Genomic DNA, 19,137 nt, shown 5'->3' with positions numbered 1-19,137 from the left:
TGTAATACATTTCATATTTCGTTATATTGATCTTGTTAACATAACCTCCTGAACATTTATAGCCCATTATATCTGCTTCCTAAGTGTATCCCAGTATTTCAGTCCAGTTTATAATTTGGTACTTTATTGCATATTTTAATGTTGTATAATTGTCCCATCCACTTAATTTTGTAATTACTACATAAAGATAAGTCACATCCTTAACAAAATTATAAAATCTATGAAAGAAAGTACTGCATTCATTCTTTTATATTTATCACAGATCCTTCAATAGCCATGGTTTATGTAATAAAAATAATAATCCCTAGTGGTTATCAAGCTTTTGTTTTATGCCAAACTCTGTTTAAATTTCCCAGTAAGGCAAAGATGCTGAGGTTTTTATTACACTTTTTTAACAAGAAGGAAACTGAACTGAAGAAAGATGACAAGTGATTCACCCAGTGTTAGACAGCTAAGGCGGTGATCAACCCCGTATGGAACCTGTTGGAAACAATAAGACTCAAAGCCTGCTCTCTCAACCACTACTGTTTGCTGAATTGTGACATCCTAGCGCACTTTTCAAAGTCCTTACATTTCAAGTAAATTACTGATTTGGCTTTTATGTTGTTTTTGTTTTGATAATGACTATATTTTGAGTCAGTTTTACCTCACATGCTGCCATATAAGTTGACTGAGTTTAACAGTTCATCCAGCAGGCGTGCGTCTCAGCTGTAGTACTGCATGGGATCCATTGATCAAACATTGCTAACACATCTGTGAAAAATTTGTGGCACATAATGAATCAGATTCATTTTCGGTACTGTCCATGTCAACCCTTCCGACATGTTGACATCGTGCATCGCAGAATAGGGATTTCAAGAACTCTGTGACCGAATTAGAACCAAAATTGTGAAGCAGAACTTCTTAGATCAAGGATTTCTTTTCCCATAAAATAGTTTGCAGCAGTACTGTCAACATGCACGGATGATCTGACCAAATAGTCTTTGCCTGTTGCTGTTTTAGCAGAATATATTTCATCACAGTAGTTATAGATGACACTTAGTTTGCACTGTAAAGATGCAATGATTTCTGGTGCTGGTTTCTGTCCTCTCTGCTTGTTACCAAAGTTAGGAGCCAGTTGGCAGGAGGGGATCCCACAAACTGAACAGTGCTGCCTAAAAACATACGGTTCAGATTTTTGGCTGTAATAGTATGATTGTAGAACAAATAATGCCATCATTTCAGTTAGTCAGTTGGAATGCCACTACTTCTGAATGCTGTCAGGGAAAAACACATTTGAGTCTTTTCGGAATCATTGAAAGGAAAGTTTTATTTTACGTTTGCATTTCATTTCATGTCATGCTGCATCCACAAACAACTGTCTACCATTTTGTTTAGAAAACAGTTTGCATTCTGACAAATCAGGGTTGAAATCCCAACCCATCAATTGAATTTAATTCACACAGTTATGTAGTTAACACCACTAGTTGAACATGCTTTGTATCATATTTAAATTCAAGAAATGATTGTCATCTGCATGAAGGCAAGTGATGTCACATTCATCACTATGATTTCAGTTCCTTTTATCTCGTGATATAACTCTCTGAATACACTCCAAGTCTCTGTTTCTGCATCGAAATGTATTAAAATTAAAAAGTTTTGGGCCGGCGCCGTGGCTCAACAGGCTAATCCTCCGCCTTGCGGCGCCGGCACACCAGGTTCTAGTCCCGGTCGGGGCACCGATCCTGTCCCGGTTGCCCCTCTTCCAGGCCAGCTCTCTGCTGTGGCCAGGGAGTGCAGTGGAGGATGGCCCAAGTGTTTGGGCTCTGTACCCCATGGGAGACCAGGAGAAGCACCTGGCTCCTGCCATCGGAATAGCGCGGTGCGCCGGCCGCAGCGCGCTACCGCGGCGGCCATTAGAGGGTGAACCAACGGCAAAGGAAGACCTTTCTCTCTGTCTCTCTCTCTCACTGTCCACTCTGCCTGTCAAAAAAAAAAAAAAAAGTTTTGGACAAAATTATGTGCATTTGTGATATCCGTCAGTTAAACCTGGGTGTCTGAATTACAGCCCCCTAACTGAAAAATAATGAGGACTGATACTGCAGGTGCTGCAACGTATCCTGTGCAGTACAAAGTAATGATACGGGAGTGAGCGTTTGGTTTAGCAGTTTGGATGCTGCACCCACGTCGAAGTGCCAGAGTTCTGTTCTCAGCTCCAGCGCTTGACTCCAGCTCCCTCACAGAACATTTCCTGGGACACAGCAATGACGGCTCAGGTAGTTGGATCTCTACAATCCATGTGGGAGCCCTGGATGCATTCTTGGCTTTCAGCTTTAGGGAGTGAACCAGCAGACATGAGCCCTTTATCTTTCCCTGTCTCAAATTATTTTTTAAATGTAATTACATAAACATGTAATGATAAAACTTTATAAATATGAATGCATATTAACTATAGTACTACCTTGACTGTGGAGCCAGCTTTTATTAATATTAATAAATGTGCTACATTTTTTGTGTTATGCCAGTGGTTAATGATCTTTTATGCTTGTTTCCTCAATGAGAAAACGTCTTGGAGCCAGTTATGCTTATTTGATGAGCACTGAGTCTACTGATTTTTTTTTCTGTGTGTTCTTTCATGTGGAGATTAGTTCTTCTTAACTCATGTTTAAGTTCATTAAATTGATCAATCAGCAAGTATTTATTGTGTACCCAGTTTTCACTATCGCATACATTCTGTTGCCTTTAAATAGCTTATAAGTATTTCAAGTTCCTTGCTAATTTAGTGAGTTACATTAATTGACTTTGGTCTAATGCCACTTTTAAATTATGTCCTCTCAGAATCCTAAAAATTGCAACAGCTTGCTTTTCCATATACAAGTCAGTAAGTAAAAAATATAAAATATAAAAGGATTCCTTGTCTCCTTTATATTTCTTATTCAAGAATTCTGGACCCATTTATATTATGCTTAACTAAAGGTGATTTCTCCAAGTATCTTTCTATGCTATATCTTAAAAGACCAAGAAATAAGAGCCCATAAAATTGAGCAGTGGCTTTGATGTAGGAAATATTTTATTTAATAATTTCTGACAATAGAAGTCTATCTAAACACACTTTCTCTTATCAAAATAGGAAAGGCTATCCAAGGGCTAAATTCAAATAAATGTGACCATATCATAAAATGAACCTGGAGAAAAGAATTATTACTTCTGCCAAAATCCCTCTCATCAGCTGTGTCTTAGCTGTTTGCGAACTCATGATTTGTGATCCAGGTGATTTATCTCTTTCTTTCTGCACACGCAGGATTGACAAGAGGATAGACAGAATCAGCCACAAGTTCCATTTTCCCCTTTTCTATGCCTGCAGTGGGAGTTCTGTAGAATGTATAAATGTTAGAGCTGCTGCAATTCTTTTTTTGAACTTTTCACTCTCAGCTGCATGTAACTGGAAAAGATGTTACCAAGATAAGCTAGTAATATTGTAGCATTAAAAAAAGTTAGAGAAGAACAGATACCAGGTTAAAAAAACAAACCCCAAGATTACAATACTTTTTGCCGTACCCTAAATTGAAATGACTGCTAAATAAAAGTAAAATTTAGCATTATGAGAAGAGAGGAGTTAATCATTAAGGCCCAGGTAGTGTTTTGTTCATGTTCTTATACAACACCAGCCAGCTGCCCAGGCCCTGGTGTGCAGGGGTCTCTTAGTAGTCACAGTTGTCCCTGACCACTGGGAGTAGTCCATCTGTACTGACTCCAGCTACCCCCATCCCAGGTGGACAATTCTGGGAGGTGGTCTGTGTATTTCTCAGAGATCTGGGCAGAACCTGGTGCCCACAGCAGCGGCTTCCATAGGACCACATATCTGAGTGTTTCTTTCCTGTATCTTCCTCCCTGTTCCCCTCACTTGTTTCCTGCCATCACTGTCTGCATGAAAGTCCTTGTCTTGGGCCCTACTTTCTGGACATTGTAGCTCATAACACTATTTGAATATATTATGGTTTATAACTCAGACAAATTATAGACACCCTCAATCAATATGTATTTTCTGACTAATTATTCAGTGTTTTGAAGAAAATATTACATAGCCATGTATAAATCTGATTTGATAAAGTGCTAATTATTTCATCAGTTCTTTGGACACAACATACTGCATTCTTAGAGAACAGGTTGATTTTGTTGGTCAGGTAAGATTCACTTTTTGGAAAGTTGACCAGTGTTACAGAGAATCTGTGATTCTCTGGCATTCTGCTATTAATTGTTAATTATTATTATTAATAATTGTTCATTATTCTTATTAGCCAAAGTAATAGAAAGATGTCTTACTTCAGATCTCCCAAAGTGATACGTTTCACTGAAAGTTTCTTCCTGAGACCTATGTTTCAAGATGCAGGCTTTCTGAAAACTTCAAGGAAGATATGGGATTTCATCCTATTTCAGATGGATGTATTAGAGATTTTTTTTTAGGAGATTGTTAAAGGCCGTATAGAGTCACAGTTAATATGTGCCCAGGCACAGATGCAGGAGGATCATTGTTTCATTCCACAAGAGTTGGTTAGGGAGAGAATGGCCCATGTGATCATCTGTTTTTTCTTATTTAAAAAGAGAAGTTCATGTATAAGAAAATCATATATGAGAATGAAAGCAAGACATTCATTCACATACAGCTTTTCAGAAATAAAATCCAATGTGTCACAATAAAAAGTCTGAGATGTCTAATGAGAGATATGCTCACTTGTGATAGATCCATAACAGATGTACTATAGTTACTTTACAGCAGGGGGCATGACCTGGTTCAATATACATTACTTTTCTTCCATTGTGTTGTCATAACCAAGAGAAAAGTTGTTGTCACATAGGAATTGGAGGTTGGAGCATCTGTGAGTATCTGAGTTGTTGCTTGCAGGGCTCCTGGGTCAGAGTGGTTTTGCAGGATTGGTTATTTAAGCCATAACCAGGGCTGTCTTCTATGGGGAGGCAATGGACGGGCAAAGCAAGCATTATTTTAACTTTACAGCAAAAATGTTTTCTTCTGTAATACTGTCAAGGAGGGTACTGACTCTTCCTATGATTTTGTTTATTTTTTAATTATCAGTTCTTACATATAGGACTAGATTTGCTTCTATTTTATCTTAACGTGTGCAAATAGAAGAAACCTAGGTTTGCTAATGACCAGTTTTCTGCTAGTAAATTTAAAAAAGAGGTAAGAAAAATTTGAGAGAGGTCAAGCTAGCATCATAAAATTCAACCAATTAACGTTAGCCACTATGCTTTATATCTTTAAGTAGTTCTGTGGATTTACAAATAATAGATAGAATCTTTGAAGATCCCAATATACCCCTCAGTGACCTTTTGCTAAATTTTCCCATGTACATATCTGAAATATAGATCTCATCCTATTACACTGCCATTTGTTTGCATTAACAATTTAGCATGGCTGGCAGGTGGGATGGTGCAATTAACCTATCTCTTCTACCTTTTTGAAATTTACAAGGTAAATATGTACCAATTTTAAAAGAATGTTAACATCAGTGAACTGGACAGATTTATTGGGTTAGCTTGAAGCAAAATGAGTTCACTCCATTTTCAAGTACTTTTTCTACTAGTAAATGTTTTAATCTATTGATGTCATGGAGAAGTGCTACATTAGCTATAAAACAGAAAGAAGACACTGTTTAGTGACAAGACCAATAATAAATGTAGTAAACACTTGGCAAGAATTAATGGCTCTGGATGCAAATAGATAATAGGTAGTTCACTAAACTGAAGGAGAAGATGCTTCAAAGACTTCTGATCCCTCCGAATGCATGAACTTAGCTTAGAGATAATATTGAGACAGTATTACAGTGTTAGATGCAACTACGCTTGATTTAAAAAGAAGGAAAACCCATTCTCACAGCACTGCAGCACAGCAGCACGTTTCACATTCAATTCTTCTCATAGAGTATACAGTGGGTTTGCACTGCCATTGCCAAGCAGTTGACAGTGTCTGTCAGTAACGTCTCTTCTCTGACACTGATAGGCATAGTGGAGTATAGAACTTGACCTTGTCTGATGAATTTGTGGTACATACATAACAGGGGAGCTCATGTTGAAAAAAGACCTGTGCATTAAGATGCCCTTGTTTGTGCTTAGTAAACATTGACCTGATAAATTCAAGAAACCTAAAGCTTACACCCCCATTCTATTTCAAAATGTATATATCATTTACTTACAAATAAGTGCCAGATTCTGTAAACCACATATTTCTCATATATATGAGGGCACTTAAAAAAAAAGTTCATGGAAAAAAAAATAGAATGAAAAGATAAGTTTATTTTGATATAAGTTATTTTGAAATTTGTACAAATTTTTTTCATAGTATGTATTTCCATGATCCTTTTGAAGACCCCTTATATGGCAAATCACTCAAAATTCCTAACTTAAGATTTCATTCCAAGCATCATATATTTGAACATATTTTTCAGATTCACTGATATTTGAAATAGGATATCAAGCTTTTCAGTTATTTCATTTTCTGAATTAAAACAAAAGTATTGTCTAAACTGGTCTGAAAGCTTTTTGGAGCCTGTGTAAACCATCCCATGAGTCTAAGTCTTGAAGTCAGATGGTCTTTAAGAAGCTGCTCTTTCTGTTTCTTGTGCCCTGAAACAAATAATTTACCTTCTCTGTCCCTCACTTGTTTCACCTGTAAAATGGTGACAACAGTGTTGCTAGCTTACAAAGTTGTAATTAAAATAGTTAATAGTAAGAATTTCCATGTGGATAACATTCAGTAACCGTTGACTGTTGTTATTGTAAATGCTTCTTGTTCCAAAATGATGTACTTACTCAGCTGTGTTTAAAAACACTCAAATCAGGCCATGTATTGTGGCAGAGTGGGCTAAGTTGATTCTTAGGACACCCTTGGCTCCCTTCACAGTGCTGATTTAAATCCCAGCCACTCTGTTTCTAATCCAACTTCCTGTTCATGCACCTACAAGACTGGCTCCCAGTCACCCTCATGGGAGACCAAGATGGAGTTCTTGGCTCCTGGCTTTGGCCTGTTCCACCCTAACTTTTGTGAACATTTGGGAAGTGAACCAGCAGGTGTATGATACACATTGCTTTCTTTTTTTATTTTTAAGATTTATTTATTTACTTGAAAGTCAGAGTTGCACAGAGAGTGAAGGAGAGGCAGGAGAGAGAGAGAGAGAGAGAGAGAGAGAGAGAGAGAGAGAGAGGTCTTTCATCCGATGGTTCACTCCCCAGCTGGCTGCAACTACAGAAGGTGCGCCCATCTGAAGCCAGGAGCCAGGAGCTTCTTCCAGGTCTTCCACATGGTTGCAGGGGCCCAAGGACTTGGGCCATCTTCTACTGCTTTCCTAGGCCATAGCAGAGAGCTGGATCAGAAGTGGAGCAGCTGGTCTTGAACCGGAGGCGGCAGCTTTACTCACTATGCCACAACACCATCTCCAATACACCTTACTTTCTTCCTCCCCACCTACTCCCCTCCTTCCCTCCCTTCCCTCTTTCCTTTTCTCTCTCCCTCTTCCTCTGTCATTCTGCTTTTCAAATAAATAAAATTTTTAAATACCCTCCAAATGCATGATACTATATTTTCAGGTTTCCTTTTTTATTATTTAAAAAAGATAGCATGATGGAACAGAACATGGTAATGATTTGAGTGTTTTAGTAATTAGAGTATTGACAAATGCATGTTAATTTATATTCAGAAAATATTCATCTCAAATAGTTATTGCATAATCTACACACATATTTTATTTCTATTTGCCTTTGTTAGTACAAGTAGTTATTTAGGAACATCTAAGATGGAAACGCTTGTCTTGATTTAACAACATACTCCAGGTACTGTTTTAGATAATGCTGAGATGTATTAGTGAATATAAAAGGCAGAATCCTTGAACACATACAGCTTACTTTGTAGTGAATTAACAAAGCATGTCATAATTATGAGAGTTCCTGAGAAAAGATTATTTCTGTTTGAAATGTATTTGTTCTTTATAGTATTTTGAAAGGTCTCCTATGGTAGATATTACCATATTTATCTAGTACTTACAGTCATACATGTAAACAAGAAATTGAAAACTTAATAAATGTCAACTTCACACAGTTTACTAGTTGTACACTGATTTTTTTGTATTCAGGATGTTCATTTCATTTCATTAAAAAGTAAAAAAAATTATGGGGCCAGTGCTGTGGCACAGTAGGTTAAACCTGTGCCTGTGGTGCTGGCATCCTATAATGGTACCAGTTCTAGTCCGGCTGCTCCTCTTCCAATCCAGCTCTCTGCTATGGCCTGGGAAAGCAGTAGAAGATGGCCCAAGTCCTTGGGTCCCTGCACTCGTGTGGGAGAGCTGGAAGAAGTTCTTGGCTTCTGGCTTCAGATTGGCCCAGTTCCAACCATTGTGGCCATTTGGGGAGTGAACCAGTGGATGGAAGACATTTTTCTCTGTTTCTCCCTCTCTCCCTCTCTCCTTCTTTCCCTCTCTCCCTCTCTCCCTCTGTAATTCTACCTCTCAAATAAATAATAAAATCTTTTTAAAAGGTGAAAACATTACCTAATCATGTTATATATTTGGTAGTTTCTCCCTCAGTGTTTTCACCAGCCATTTGTTTCTTATGAATCTTCTACAGATGACTTTCAAGGAGGAAAAAAAAAACCAGTTTGGGGAGGGGTGCCTAGTTTAGTTTAAGTAGAAATAAACTATGTTGCCACTGGTCTAACTGCAAAGAATAAGGTCGTTTTAAAAGTTTTAAGAACTCGCTTTTCGTCTACTTTGACATACTTCACTGCAGCAAACAAAGTGTATGTTTGGTGAATTGCCCAACAGATGTTGGCTGAGTATTACAAAGAATTGGAGAGAAAGCACACTTATGTTGTTTTTCTGTTTTATTTATTTATTTATTTTTTGACAGGCAGAGTGGACAGTGAGAGAGAGAGAGACAGAGAGAAAGGTCTTCCTTTGCCGTTGGTTCACCCTCCAATGGCCTCCAGGGCCGGCGCACTGCGGGCGCACCGCGCTGATCTGAAGGCAGGAGCCAGGTGCTTCTCCTGGTCTCCCATGGGGTGCAGGGCCCAAGCACTTGGGCCATCCTCCACTGCCTTCCCGGGCCACAGCAGAGAGCTGGCCTGGAAGAGGGGCAACCGGGACAGAATCCGGAGCCCCGACTGGGACTAGAACCCGGTGTGCTGGCGCCGCAGAGGGAGGATTAGCCTATTGAGGCACGGCACCGGCCTTGTTTGTTTTATTTTTAAAATCTGATTTCTTGACTTTGGTTTTGCATCACCTTATATACATTTGATCAACTTTTTGCATATTCCCTTTCTGAAGTTTGACATAGCTGATTTATAACTGTCCTAAGGAACATCCATTCCTTCTGCCACTGTCTCTTAAAGCAAGAATATAAAGCCAAATGGAAAACAAGATAGAACATGCCTCCATTCTTGGGAGCATGCAATTCTTATGTCAGATATTAAAGGGTTGCAGAATGAAACTACATTATGAATGTTTTGAGCTAAGGGTGAAAAATGAGTAAACTTATCCACTGCCCACGTAACCATATTTGGTTAGGCCTATGGAATGCTGAATTGTCTTGGACCTATGGTGATGGCCACAGAAAAAAAGAAAGAAATACAGATGATGATCTGTCCAGGAAAAGTGCAGTGTCTTCAAGTCTCCTCTAAGACATGTAATGAGTAAACCATGTGTTTACCTTTTGAGTAGGAAAAATAATGGCAAATAGCTTCATGTGTTCACTGTTTTTTTGGAGTCTTTAGTTCTGCAAGCACCCCTGCATGTCTTTCACTCATTTAAGTCAAGTGCTGCCGTCCTTCTTAACAGTGACCAGCAGGTGCCTTGTGAGACTGGAACATGGTGCTTGCCTTAGCTGGTGTCCAGGAAAAGCACCTTATCTTACATGGATGAATTTGAGAAGAAATTCTTTAGCAAAACTCAGTGTGTGGTTCCCAGTTTCTGGCCTCTGGCTTCTGCCTGGCAAAGACCTGGTTGTTGTGGACATTTGGAAAGTGAACCAAGGAAAGGAAGATCTCCTTTTTGATCTCTTCCTTTCTCTCTGCCACTGTACCTTGCAAACTAATAAATCAGTCTTTAAAAAGTAAAGGAAGAGGAGCAGCAGCAGCAAGAGGAGAGAGAACATAGAGAATAGTAAATGAGGTGACATAAGAGAAATTAACTTAAACAGTGATCAGTGATCTACAGCCGTGGAATCAGCATCTAGTGGGTATATGTGTATGACTCCATGAGTTAAGAATGCCTTTTACATTTTTAAGAGTTGTAAATAAATAAGATGGTGACTTGGACAAGGACAGTCCCTGACTCACAAAGCCTAAATCCTTTCCTGTCTGGACCTTTGCAGAAAGTATTTGCCAATCCCTGGACTAGCATATTAATTAAAAGTTCCTGCAACTAATGTTGAAATTACAGAGTTGTTCAGTGTGGGCACCAGGAAATAAAGTGTTCCTATCAGAACGAAAACATGACTTACAACTAATAATAGAGTTGGCTTCACCAGGAAGTAACAGAGATAATGAACAGGCGTGGCAAAATAAGAAAAAGCTGAGAAAACTATATATATATTTTATTAAATAAAAATTAAGCATTGTTGAAGACTATGGTAAAGAAAGAATAATGTATATGATTAGATTATTATGTAAGAAACATGTTTTGGAAAATTATAGTAATGAATCCAAAGACTTGGAATTTTTTCTAGATGAGTGGAAAATCCAACTTGATCATACACAAAAAACCATGAGTAAAGATGCTAAACCCACTCTCCAAATGATTTAGTTGACTTGTATATATTTATGTACATTTTCTGTTAAACAGTTCTACAGTTAATTTTGTTTTCTTTTATTTCAATTCTAAAAAATCATATTTACATTTTTAATGTCATTATTAACCATGCTATTGTTAAATGCAAATCATTTTCTGTTCTCTGGCTAGTGAGTCCAGGCCCATGTTGGCTGGAGCATTTGGAAGAATGCCATGAAATGCCAGAATGGGATGAAGCTCCTTGGCATTCTAGGCTGTTCTTCAGAATGTTGTTTTTGTTGTTGGTGGTGGTGGTGTTGTCGTTTGTTCCTTACTGGATGTCCTTGAGAATTGGTGTCCAATTCTCTTGCATGAAATGATGATAGAAACTTTTAAGTTCCAAAATTGATTCACGGGATCTTAACAGATCTCTGGTAAAGATGGGAGGAGCAATATTTAGTTATAATTATACCACAAATAAGTAACTGTGGATGGGCATTGACCCTTGAAGTTGAGATGCCCATGTCCCATGTTGTAGTACTTGTGTACTCCAGATCCTGCCTTCAGCTTCTTGCTAATGAAGAATCTCTCTCTCTCTCTCTCATTCTCATTCTCTCTCTGCCCTTCAAATAAATAAACAACTGAAGAAAGAAAAAGAGAAATTGAATATGTTAACTTGACTTCTTACAGCTTCTGTTTTTTTTTTCTCATCAGTAAAATTAGATAGGATAGCAATTTCTGCTGTCATAGTAGATGAAATTGTTGTTTTTTTTTTTCTTTTTTTTTTTTTTTTGGTGACAGGCAGAGTAGATAGTGAGAGAAACAGAGAGAAAGGTCTTCCTTTTTGCTGTTGGTTCACCCTCTAATGGCTGCCGCGGCCAGCGCACCGTGCTGATCCAAAGCCAGGAGCCAGGTGCTTCTCCTTGTCTCCCATGCGGGTGCAGGGCCCAAGGACTGGGGCCATCCTCCACTGCACTCCCGGGCCATAGCAGAGAGCTGGCCTGGAAGAGGGGCAACCGGGACAGAACAGGCACCCCTACCGGGACTAGAACCCGGTGTGCCAGCGCCGCAAGGCAGAGGATTAGCCTATTGAGCCATGGCGCTGGCCAGTAGATGAAATTGTTAAGTGAATCAAAAAGTATCACATTTGCTTTTAAATACTATTTAGTATTAAAAAGTGAACTGTGGGGACCAGTGTTGTAAACCTCTGGTTTTATTTTTCTGATTTGTATAAAATCAGGTGACATTAAGTAACATTTAACAGAACTCTCAGTCCAAACCCTGGAGATGTTAATTATAAAGTCTTTGCTGTATTTCTGGAATTAGATCTAGGTGCATTTTTAGCATCACATTTATTGGTCTAGAGTTGGTTGCTTAGGACCTAGTAAAAAGAATTGGTCATGAAGCTTTGGGAGCAATGGATGACGCGTTTCCACAGGAGGGTGGATTTGAGTGCAGGTGTTGTTTCTCGTGTGTCTACCTTGAGCTTTTTCAGACAGGTCCTTCTTTTCCCACCATTCATTCCTATCCCTGTCTGTTTTTTGATGTCTTTTTGCAAGTTTCTTTGCAAGCATGTGATAGCTTATCTTTGGTAGATCAGTATACTGAAAATCACGGATTATTAGACTGTGAGCTTCCCTGAGGCAGAAGTCAGTTCAACGTGTCCATAATGGTGCCACCAAATCCACAGGGAGCCTGTGCAGATTAAATGAAATGATCTGAGAGTAACTACTCACACACTACATGCTCAGTAACTGTTAAGTATGAGGATTATTATTATTATTTACCTCTCTTTTCACAGCGTTAAGAGTCTTGATTTTAAGAACTCAGATGCATTCAGTGCATCCAATAAATTAATATACATAAATAGTCTTAACCACTCTGGGGTGAATGTGTCTTAGTTTAGTGTTTAGTAACTCTGAATGCTGTGTGGTTATTAGAGAGTGGTGACAAATCATTATAACAAGGGTCCATCCTTGAGAAACCAAATGCAATATTGACTTTAAGTGTTACCAACAATTACTTTGAAAAATTATTATTTTTACTAGAAGTTATTACAAATAGATTCACAAAAGGGCCTACTAATAGCACCATTTTATTTTAAAGGCTAAATGAACAGTTTGAAAGGTTTTATAGATCCATCAGTGGAATGGAATGCCATGAAAAATAAAAAGCTGTCTCAGTTTCTACAACATCTATAGATATTGTATTTAAGTATTTAAATTAGAATGTGACTAGCAAAAGCATTTTATGAATTATTGACTTTTCAATCTACATACTCCAGGATGAAATTCATTAGGAAGTGTTAATTTTGGAAACACATTATATAAAGCCATTGTAATACAAGGTGATTGAGTGGCACTTTTATTCACTGATGCATGGGTATTATTTGAAAAACATAATTTAGAAGCTGAGCTGCAGAGATTACTCCTGTCTCTCATTAAATACAGGATTAGCACCTTATTTACTGAAAGAGACAGATGCCCGTCAGAATTTTTGATATCCAATATGCCAAAAAATTTAATGAACTTCAAAAATCTTATTTCTATTTGCTAAAGTTTTTCCATATTTTTTTAGTGGTTGTGAAATGAAGAAGAGAGAGTATCATGTATCTCAGAGTAATAAGAATTTCTGACACATAAGGTATTGAGTACAGGTTTGTTTCCAGTGATAAGAGAAATGTTATTTTCCTTGGCCAAGAAATGTACAATTCATAGGTCTTCTCTATTATTTTATCTTCTCTTATGAGAATAGTCTCAAGGGCTGATTGCACTAAAAAAAAAAAAAAAGTGTCGTCCAATCCCTTTCCTTGAAAATATCATGGTGCTACCTAGTCATTGCACAAAGTCATAACAATACCAAATGAACACTTCCAGTGTTCCGGGTGCTGGAAGTGAAAATGGTCATCTTGCATCTTATTAAAGGTCAGTATTGAATAAGATCAAAACTTGGATTTGAATCCCAGTGCTAGCACTTAGTAACCACAGGAGTCATACTATTTGTGCTATTTGTGCCTAGTTTTTTTATTTAAAAAGTTAAGATGCTGTGATGTTAAAATCTTACTAGTACTGCACACAAAGCTTCATTGTTTAATGAATGACTGTTACAACAGAGAGTCTATCCTCAAGGAGCTGTCATTTATGTTATTTGTCTCCTCTTATGTACACTCCTTCATGGACTCATTGACAGAGAGGAAACAGAGCAGGACACACGACTCACATTGTGTTTCACGAGTTTACATGATGTAAGAGCCACGGTAAGATATTAAACAAATGACAGGCCTTGCACCTACCAGTGTTGACCTTGGCCAAATCCTTTCACTATTTGAGTTTTTATTTACTCTTCTCTGATGGAAATAATAAATATTACATCATATTATTGTTTGAAGAAAAATTAAATCATGATTAATTTGCAAGCATTATTGAATTATACATAATGTGCTATGAAAATATAAAGTATTATGTAAACTTTTGATTATGCTCTTATAGATGACTTTGTTCATGGGTGATTTAGCAGCAAATTTGCATTCAAGACTGGTTTTTTAGTAACTTATTTGCCCATTTGCCATTTCCCTAACTCCCCAACTGGCTTGTGCTGTGGGTACCCAAATGGATTTTCAGTCTAAGCCACATGTAACCAGAAAAGTAATTATGTTCAAAATACTCTGACATTTCAATGAAAAAAAAAACTGTTTATAAATTATTTAACATTTTATAGCCATCTTATATTCCCCCATAAATGTCGTTTTACTTATATATTACAGGAATATAGAGGCATTATTAGATTATAACCTATTCATTTAGAAAATTTAGAGTGTAGATGAAAGTATAATGTTCAGTGATTTACAGTTTAAAAAAAATTTAAGTGACATTAGAATTAGATAAAATTTCATAGTTCTTAGTAATGGAACTAAAATTTTTGGCATGCAACAAATCTATGAGTATTTCTCTGTAATTTGAGATGCAATTTGAAAAAGCTTTGTAATGCATTTTTGTGCTCTCTGATCCATACCTTTTCTAATTAAAGGACACAATCCAAAAGTATTGCATATGTTACAGAAGCAGTTAGAACTAACAGCATCTTATCTTTTTAAACAAAAACATGGCTATCTGTTATATCTATTTTATGAACCATTGAGGAATGAAGAAAAAGTTTACTAGTGTTGTTTTCCTGTTTCTTGCTTTTCTACAGAATAAAATTACTGTTAGTTTAAATGTCATTACTCTAACCACAGGATATAGCTTTTGACATTAAGTTTGACAAAGGACAACAATGAAATCACTTTAAGGAAATATATAAACATAGTTATAGATGCTGAATAGACAATAAAAATAGTTTAGGGCTTAAAAGTGAAGAGAGGAAAGGAAAGAAACTAATTCCAAAGAGGTTTGGAAATGAACAGTGACAGCTGTAATGTCAGAATTCAGGATATTGGGCCAGACTAAAAGACAGGAGATCCTGAAGAAGGCCGTAGCACTCTTGTCATCAAACAGTTCTTTAATTTATGATCTCATTCCAGAACAGGAGAAAAGGGAATATTTGGGGCCTGTATTTTTTCATCATTGGCAGGTTGTTTTATAGCAGCAAATTTTTCTTGCCAATGTAACTGGCAGGACCATTCATATACATGTTGTTTTTCTTTACCCTCAAGTTTTATGTTTAATGAGTAGGAGATACAAATTGCTTGTGATGGTTGCTTTCTTCTCCACTCGTTAAAGTATCTTATGATGTTATTCCTGTTTATGCATTGCATGTACAATTTTACATAATGAATCCAGATTCTAGTTCATCACTTTTTTTTCTTTTTACAACATACGTACAATATCAAGGAGCAAAGTGAATCATTGTTACTTGGGTTATGTATTTGATTCAAGGACTATTCACTGAGTATTTACTATGTGCCAGGTACTGTGTGGTTGTGAAGGATATAGGAGTGTGCTTGTTTCTGGTAATCTAGCATCAGAATTAGATGATAGGCAATGAGTGGTCAATCCTAAATGTTACTAAGCTTTTCAATGACAAATTATGCTGTCTTGCCAGCTTTTGTTATGGAAATATGATTTGTGTGTACTTGTTTCAACTTAAATTATAGGACTGTTTTACTTCAGTCTTGAAAATAGCAAATAAATGATAAATGAGCTACAGCCAGTCATGACATGGGCAAGACCATAATAATTTTCTCCATAGCAGAACTGCCTAATAAATCTTAATATTGAATAATCAGCAAATGAGAAAGGCAAGCTTTACTTACACAACAACTTATGCCAATCCCTCTAAAATTAAACCAAAAACAATTAAAAACAAAATTTTACCATATGACAACTGAAACAATAGAGGTGAAATTTCCTTAGTAAGTATTTCTTCAAGAGAGAAATGTCACTCACAAAGAAGTTAGGATATTTTCCCTCAGGAATAAGACTGTTAATGAGTTCATGCAAAAGAAGATCGAAGTTCTGTAAGAGCATATGTTATGCTTTTGAATATGAATATTTCCATTTATTCTCAAGATGATATAAATTAAGTATAGATATTATATTTAGAGCTATTTCAAGGAACCAAATTAGTTCTAAGAAACCATTTGTTGGCTAGCAATTGAAAAATGTGCACTATATTATGCCTTCCCCATTCTGTCTCCAACCTTCATTCAAATGGACCTCAAATCCAAACTGTTGAGACCATCAATTAATCTTTCAGGTGCTTAGTTATACCTCTTCTAGTTGTCAGTGTGAACACAGGTTAGTCAAAGTAGTCAAAGCCACAAGTGCATCTCTTAGATAAAGCTTTCAGCTGGCTTGATTGTGGCATACAGTCTGGTAAACACTGCAGGTGCACAACAAAGAGTAATAGAGGAAGGTGTCAAATTATGACCATAAAGTAGTGGCTTCCAAGGACTCCTAGCAATATGGTTAAAAAGAAAACTGTGTATTTTATTGAGATGAGAATCTAAAAAATGATAGCCCTGTTTACAACTTTCTAATTTTGTATACATACCCATTTTTTGTTCCAACATATGAGATTATTGAAGCTTCTAAGAGGTCAGTGAAGAGCAATGAGTGTGGTTTGGCCTAAAGACATATGAGCTTAGGTCAGAGCACAAAGATCTCAGTCAAATGTAATTACTCAACTGTATTTTTTGTTTGCTTTTGGAATTTTCCTAGAGTTTTAAATTTATTATTATGCATAATATCTGACCTCTGCCCCATACCTTGCTGAAACAGCCTTTATTTTCATCCTTTGTATTGATGTCATTTAAAAAATTTGTATTATGAACCCATTCTTCAACATCTTTCCCTTTTTTCTTGTTGGACCTTTTCTTTTTCTTTTTCTTTTTTTTTTTTTTTTTTAGGATATAAGCAAATCGTATCTAATGAGACACATGTATAATAAGATAAAGATGATGCAGCTTGATGAGGTTCATGGCCAGGTTCCAATTTCTCAGAATTTTTACTGACATATATTGATCAGTACCTTAAAGGTAATAGTGGGATCTAGTTTAAGAAGTTCATAATACATTTAAGAATCTCAGTTTAGTTGTAAAAGGTATGTGGAAGCAGTTAAGAATTTCAGAGAAGGCCAGATCTGGTGGCTCATTATTTCTATCAATCTTCTGATAGCAGGTTTTTTCCACGTTAGTATCAAATATTGAGAAGTGGGAGGGAGAGAAGTTTCTTCAGTATGGATTCTAAGACCATTAATTGGAATAATAGCATTCCCTTCTAATGCCAAACCTCCTAAGACTGACAAGCTATGTAAAAATCTTAGACCTCATGGTTTGAATGGCAGAGTAGCTCCTTCTGGGATCAGTTCTTTGTGATGCATGAAAAGCCAGACTATTAAGTTATGGAACAGTTTAAGCTATAATATTTATAAGTGAGATTAACCAAGCTATTTTAAAGTTTTCTGTGTATTGTTGCAGATCTGCCTTTCAAATGGGAATACTAGTGTTCTTAATTACGAATTTTGCATTTCCTATGTCTATAGTTTGGAGTGGTATATTCATTCAATCTTAGTTTGATTAATGTTCACCTTATTTTTTCCAAGTGTGTTTTAAAACTTACAGTATGATTATTTAACAACTAATTATTTTAGAGAAATGGGTTTGTTTAAAAATCATGTAATGTTCAATAAAGCCAGTATGAGTGAAAAATTATTTACTTTCAGTTTGGAAGAGGTGAATAAAAAGTTCTTGGCCAATACCGTACCATTAATCTATTCTCTTTTCTCCTTTCTCTCTTTACTTCTCTCTCTCCAATAGAAGTGGAACAAAAAGGTAATTAAATACCTTTCATATAAATTATATACTATTTATAGGCTAAGTTATTTAACAGTTTAACATATAGTAAAAATAATTTTGTTATTAATTCTTATCTATTTTATGAAAATTTATTTACTACTGCTGCTCAACTTCACTTTAGTCTGTTTTACTGACTAGTGCTGATTTGATCCTTTTATCCTAAAACAGTTTAATATTGTAAAATTTTCAATACTGTGTCTTATTCCTCTTTATTTCCAAATATGTAGTTAAAAATCCATAAGATGCTGATAGTGATTGCTCTAGACGTATTTCTCCTTCTATGCCAGGTAATTTTCCATAGCTCTCATGTGCTTTCCCCTGTTCTTATAGTTTTTAATTATTGGGGGAAAAAGAGAGAGAGCTTTCTCAAATACCCTAAAGTGAATTACTTTAATAGCCCAAGGACTGATGATTAACTTTAACACACAGGATATATGCATTTTTGACAACAAAGGGTATCTACTGCATTCAAATTCCTGAGAGATACCTATAGTTATCGAAATTATTGTTTCTAGATTGATGATGACCCTATATCTTTGTTATGAAAGGTTTTGGTAGTCAGCTTCCACCCTACCGCCACCACCAGACTTCATTTCTTCAAGAGTAATCCTCTGAGCACTTTAGTAATGTACTTTCCTTTCCAGTCTTCTCCAAAATCTGGCTGAGTGTCATCTTAGGTTGTTTTCCATTGGATGTGCACTTACAGTTGCTGTTGAGAAGCTAAACACTAATTCTGAAGCAATAATCCTGTAATCATTAAAAAAATGGGTCAACCTACAAATTCCCTGTGATTTCCTAATTTTTCCACCCACTACACTTCTAATCGTTTCAACCATAACAATGGACTGCATGATTTTTCAGTGTGTTTGCTTTGTAAATATATTAGAGCAGTGTTTCCCATAGCAGGTTCAGCAAAACAATGCATTCCAAGAAAGGTTTCAGGATTATCAAATTAGTTTGTGAAATTTGCCCAGCCCCTCCCTGCTTCTGCCTTTGAGATTCACACGTGTATGTAAGCTATTGGAATCTCTGTCACAACTTGGTTGGATGTGATCCTTCTTAAACAAATGTGGCAAAGGACCTCTTTTTTCC

General features: G+C 36.6%; 1 protein-coding gene across 18 annotated transcripts in view; it reads left to right on the top strand.

Moving 5' to 3' along the window:
* Window positions 1-19,137, top strand: part of ADGRL3 (adhesion G protein-coupled receptor L3) — a 486,726-nt gene that overhangs the window by 131,795 nt on the left and 335,794 nt on the right. For 14 of the 18 annotated variants that reach the window (XM_062199283.1, XM_062199280.1, XM_062199273.1 and 11 more), the window contains one exon: window positions 18,007-18,021. The exons of the other annotated variants lie outside the window; for them this stretch is intronic. In XM_062199283.1, coding sequence (XP_062055267.1) covers window positions 18,007-18,021 — 15 coding nt within the window. The remainder of the gene's footprint in view (window positions 1-18,006; window positions 18,022-19,137) is intronic. 18 annotated transcript variants of the gene reach the window in all.

This window comes from Lepus europaeus, chromosome 8 (genome assembly GCF_033115175.1).
Source record: "Lepus europaeus isolate LE1 chromosome 8, mLepTim1.pri, whole genome shotgun sequence".
Classification (NCBI taxonomy): domain Eukaryota; kingdom Metazoa; phylum Chordata; class Mammalia; order Lagomorpha; family Leporidae; genus Lepus; species Lepus europaeus.
This window is presented reverse-complemented; position numbering and strand designations above follow the sequence as displayed.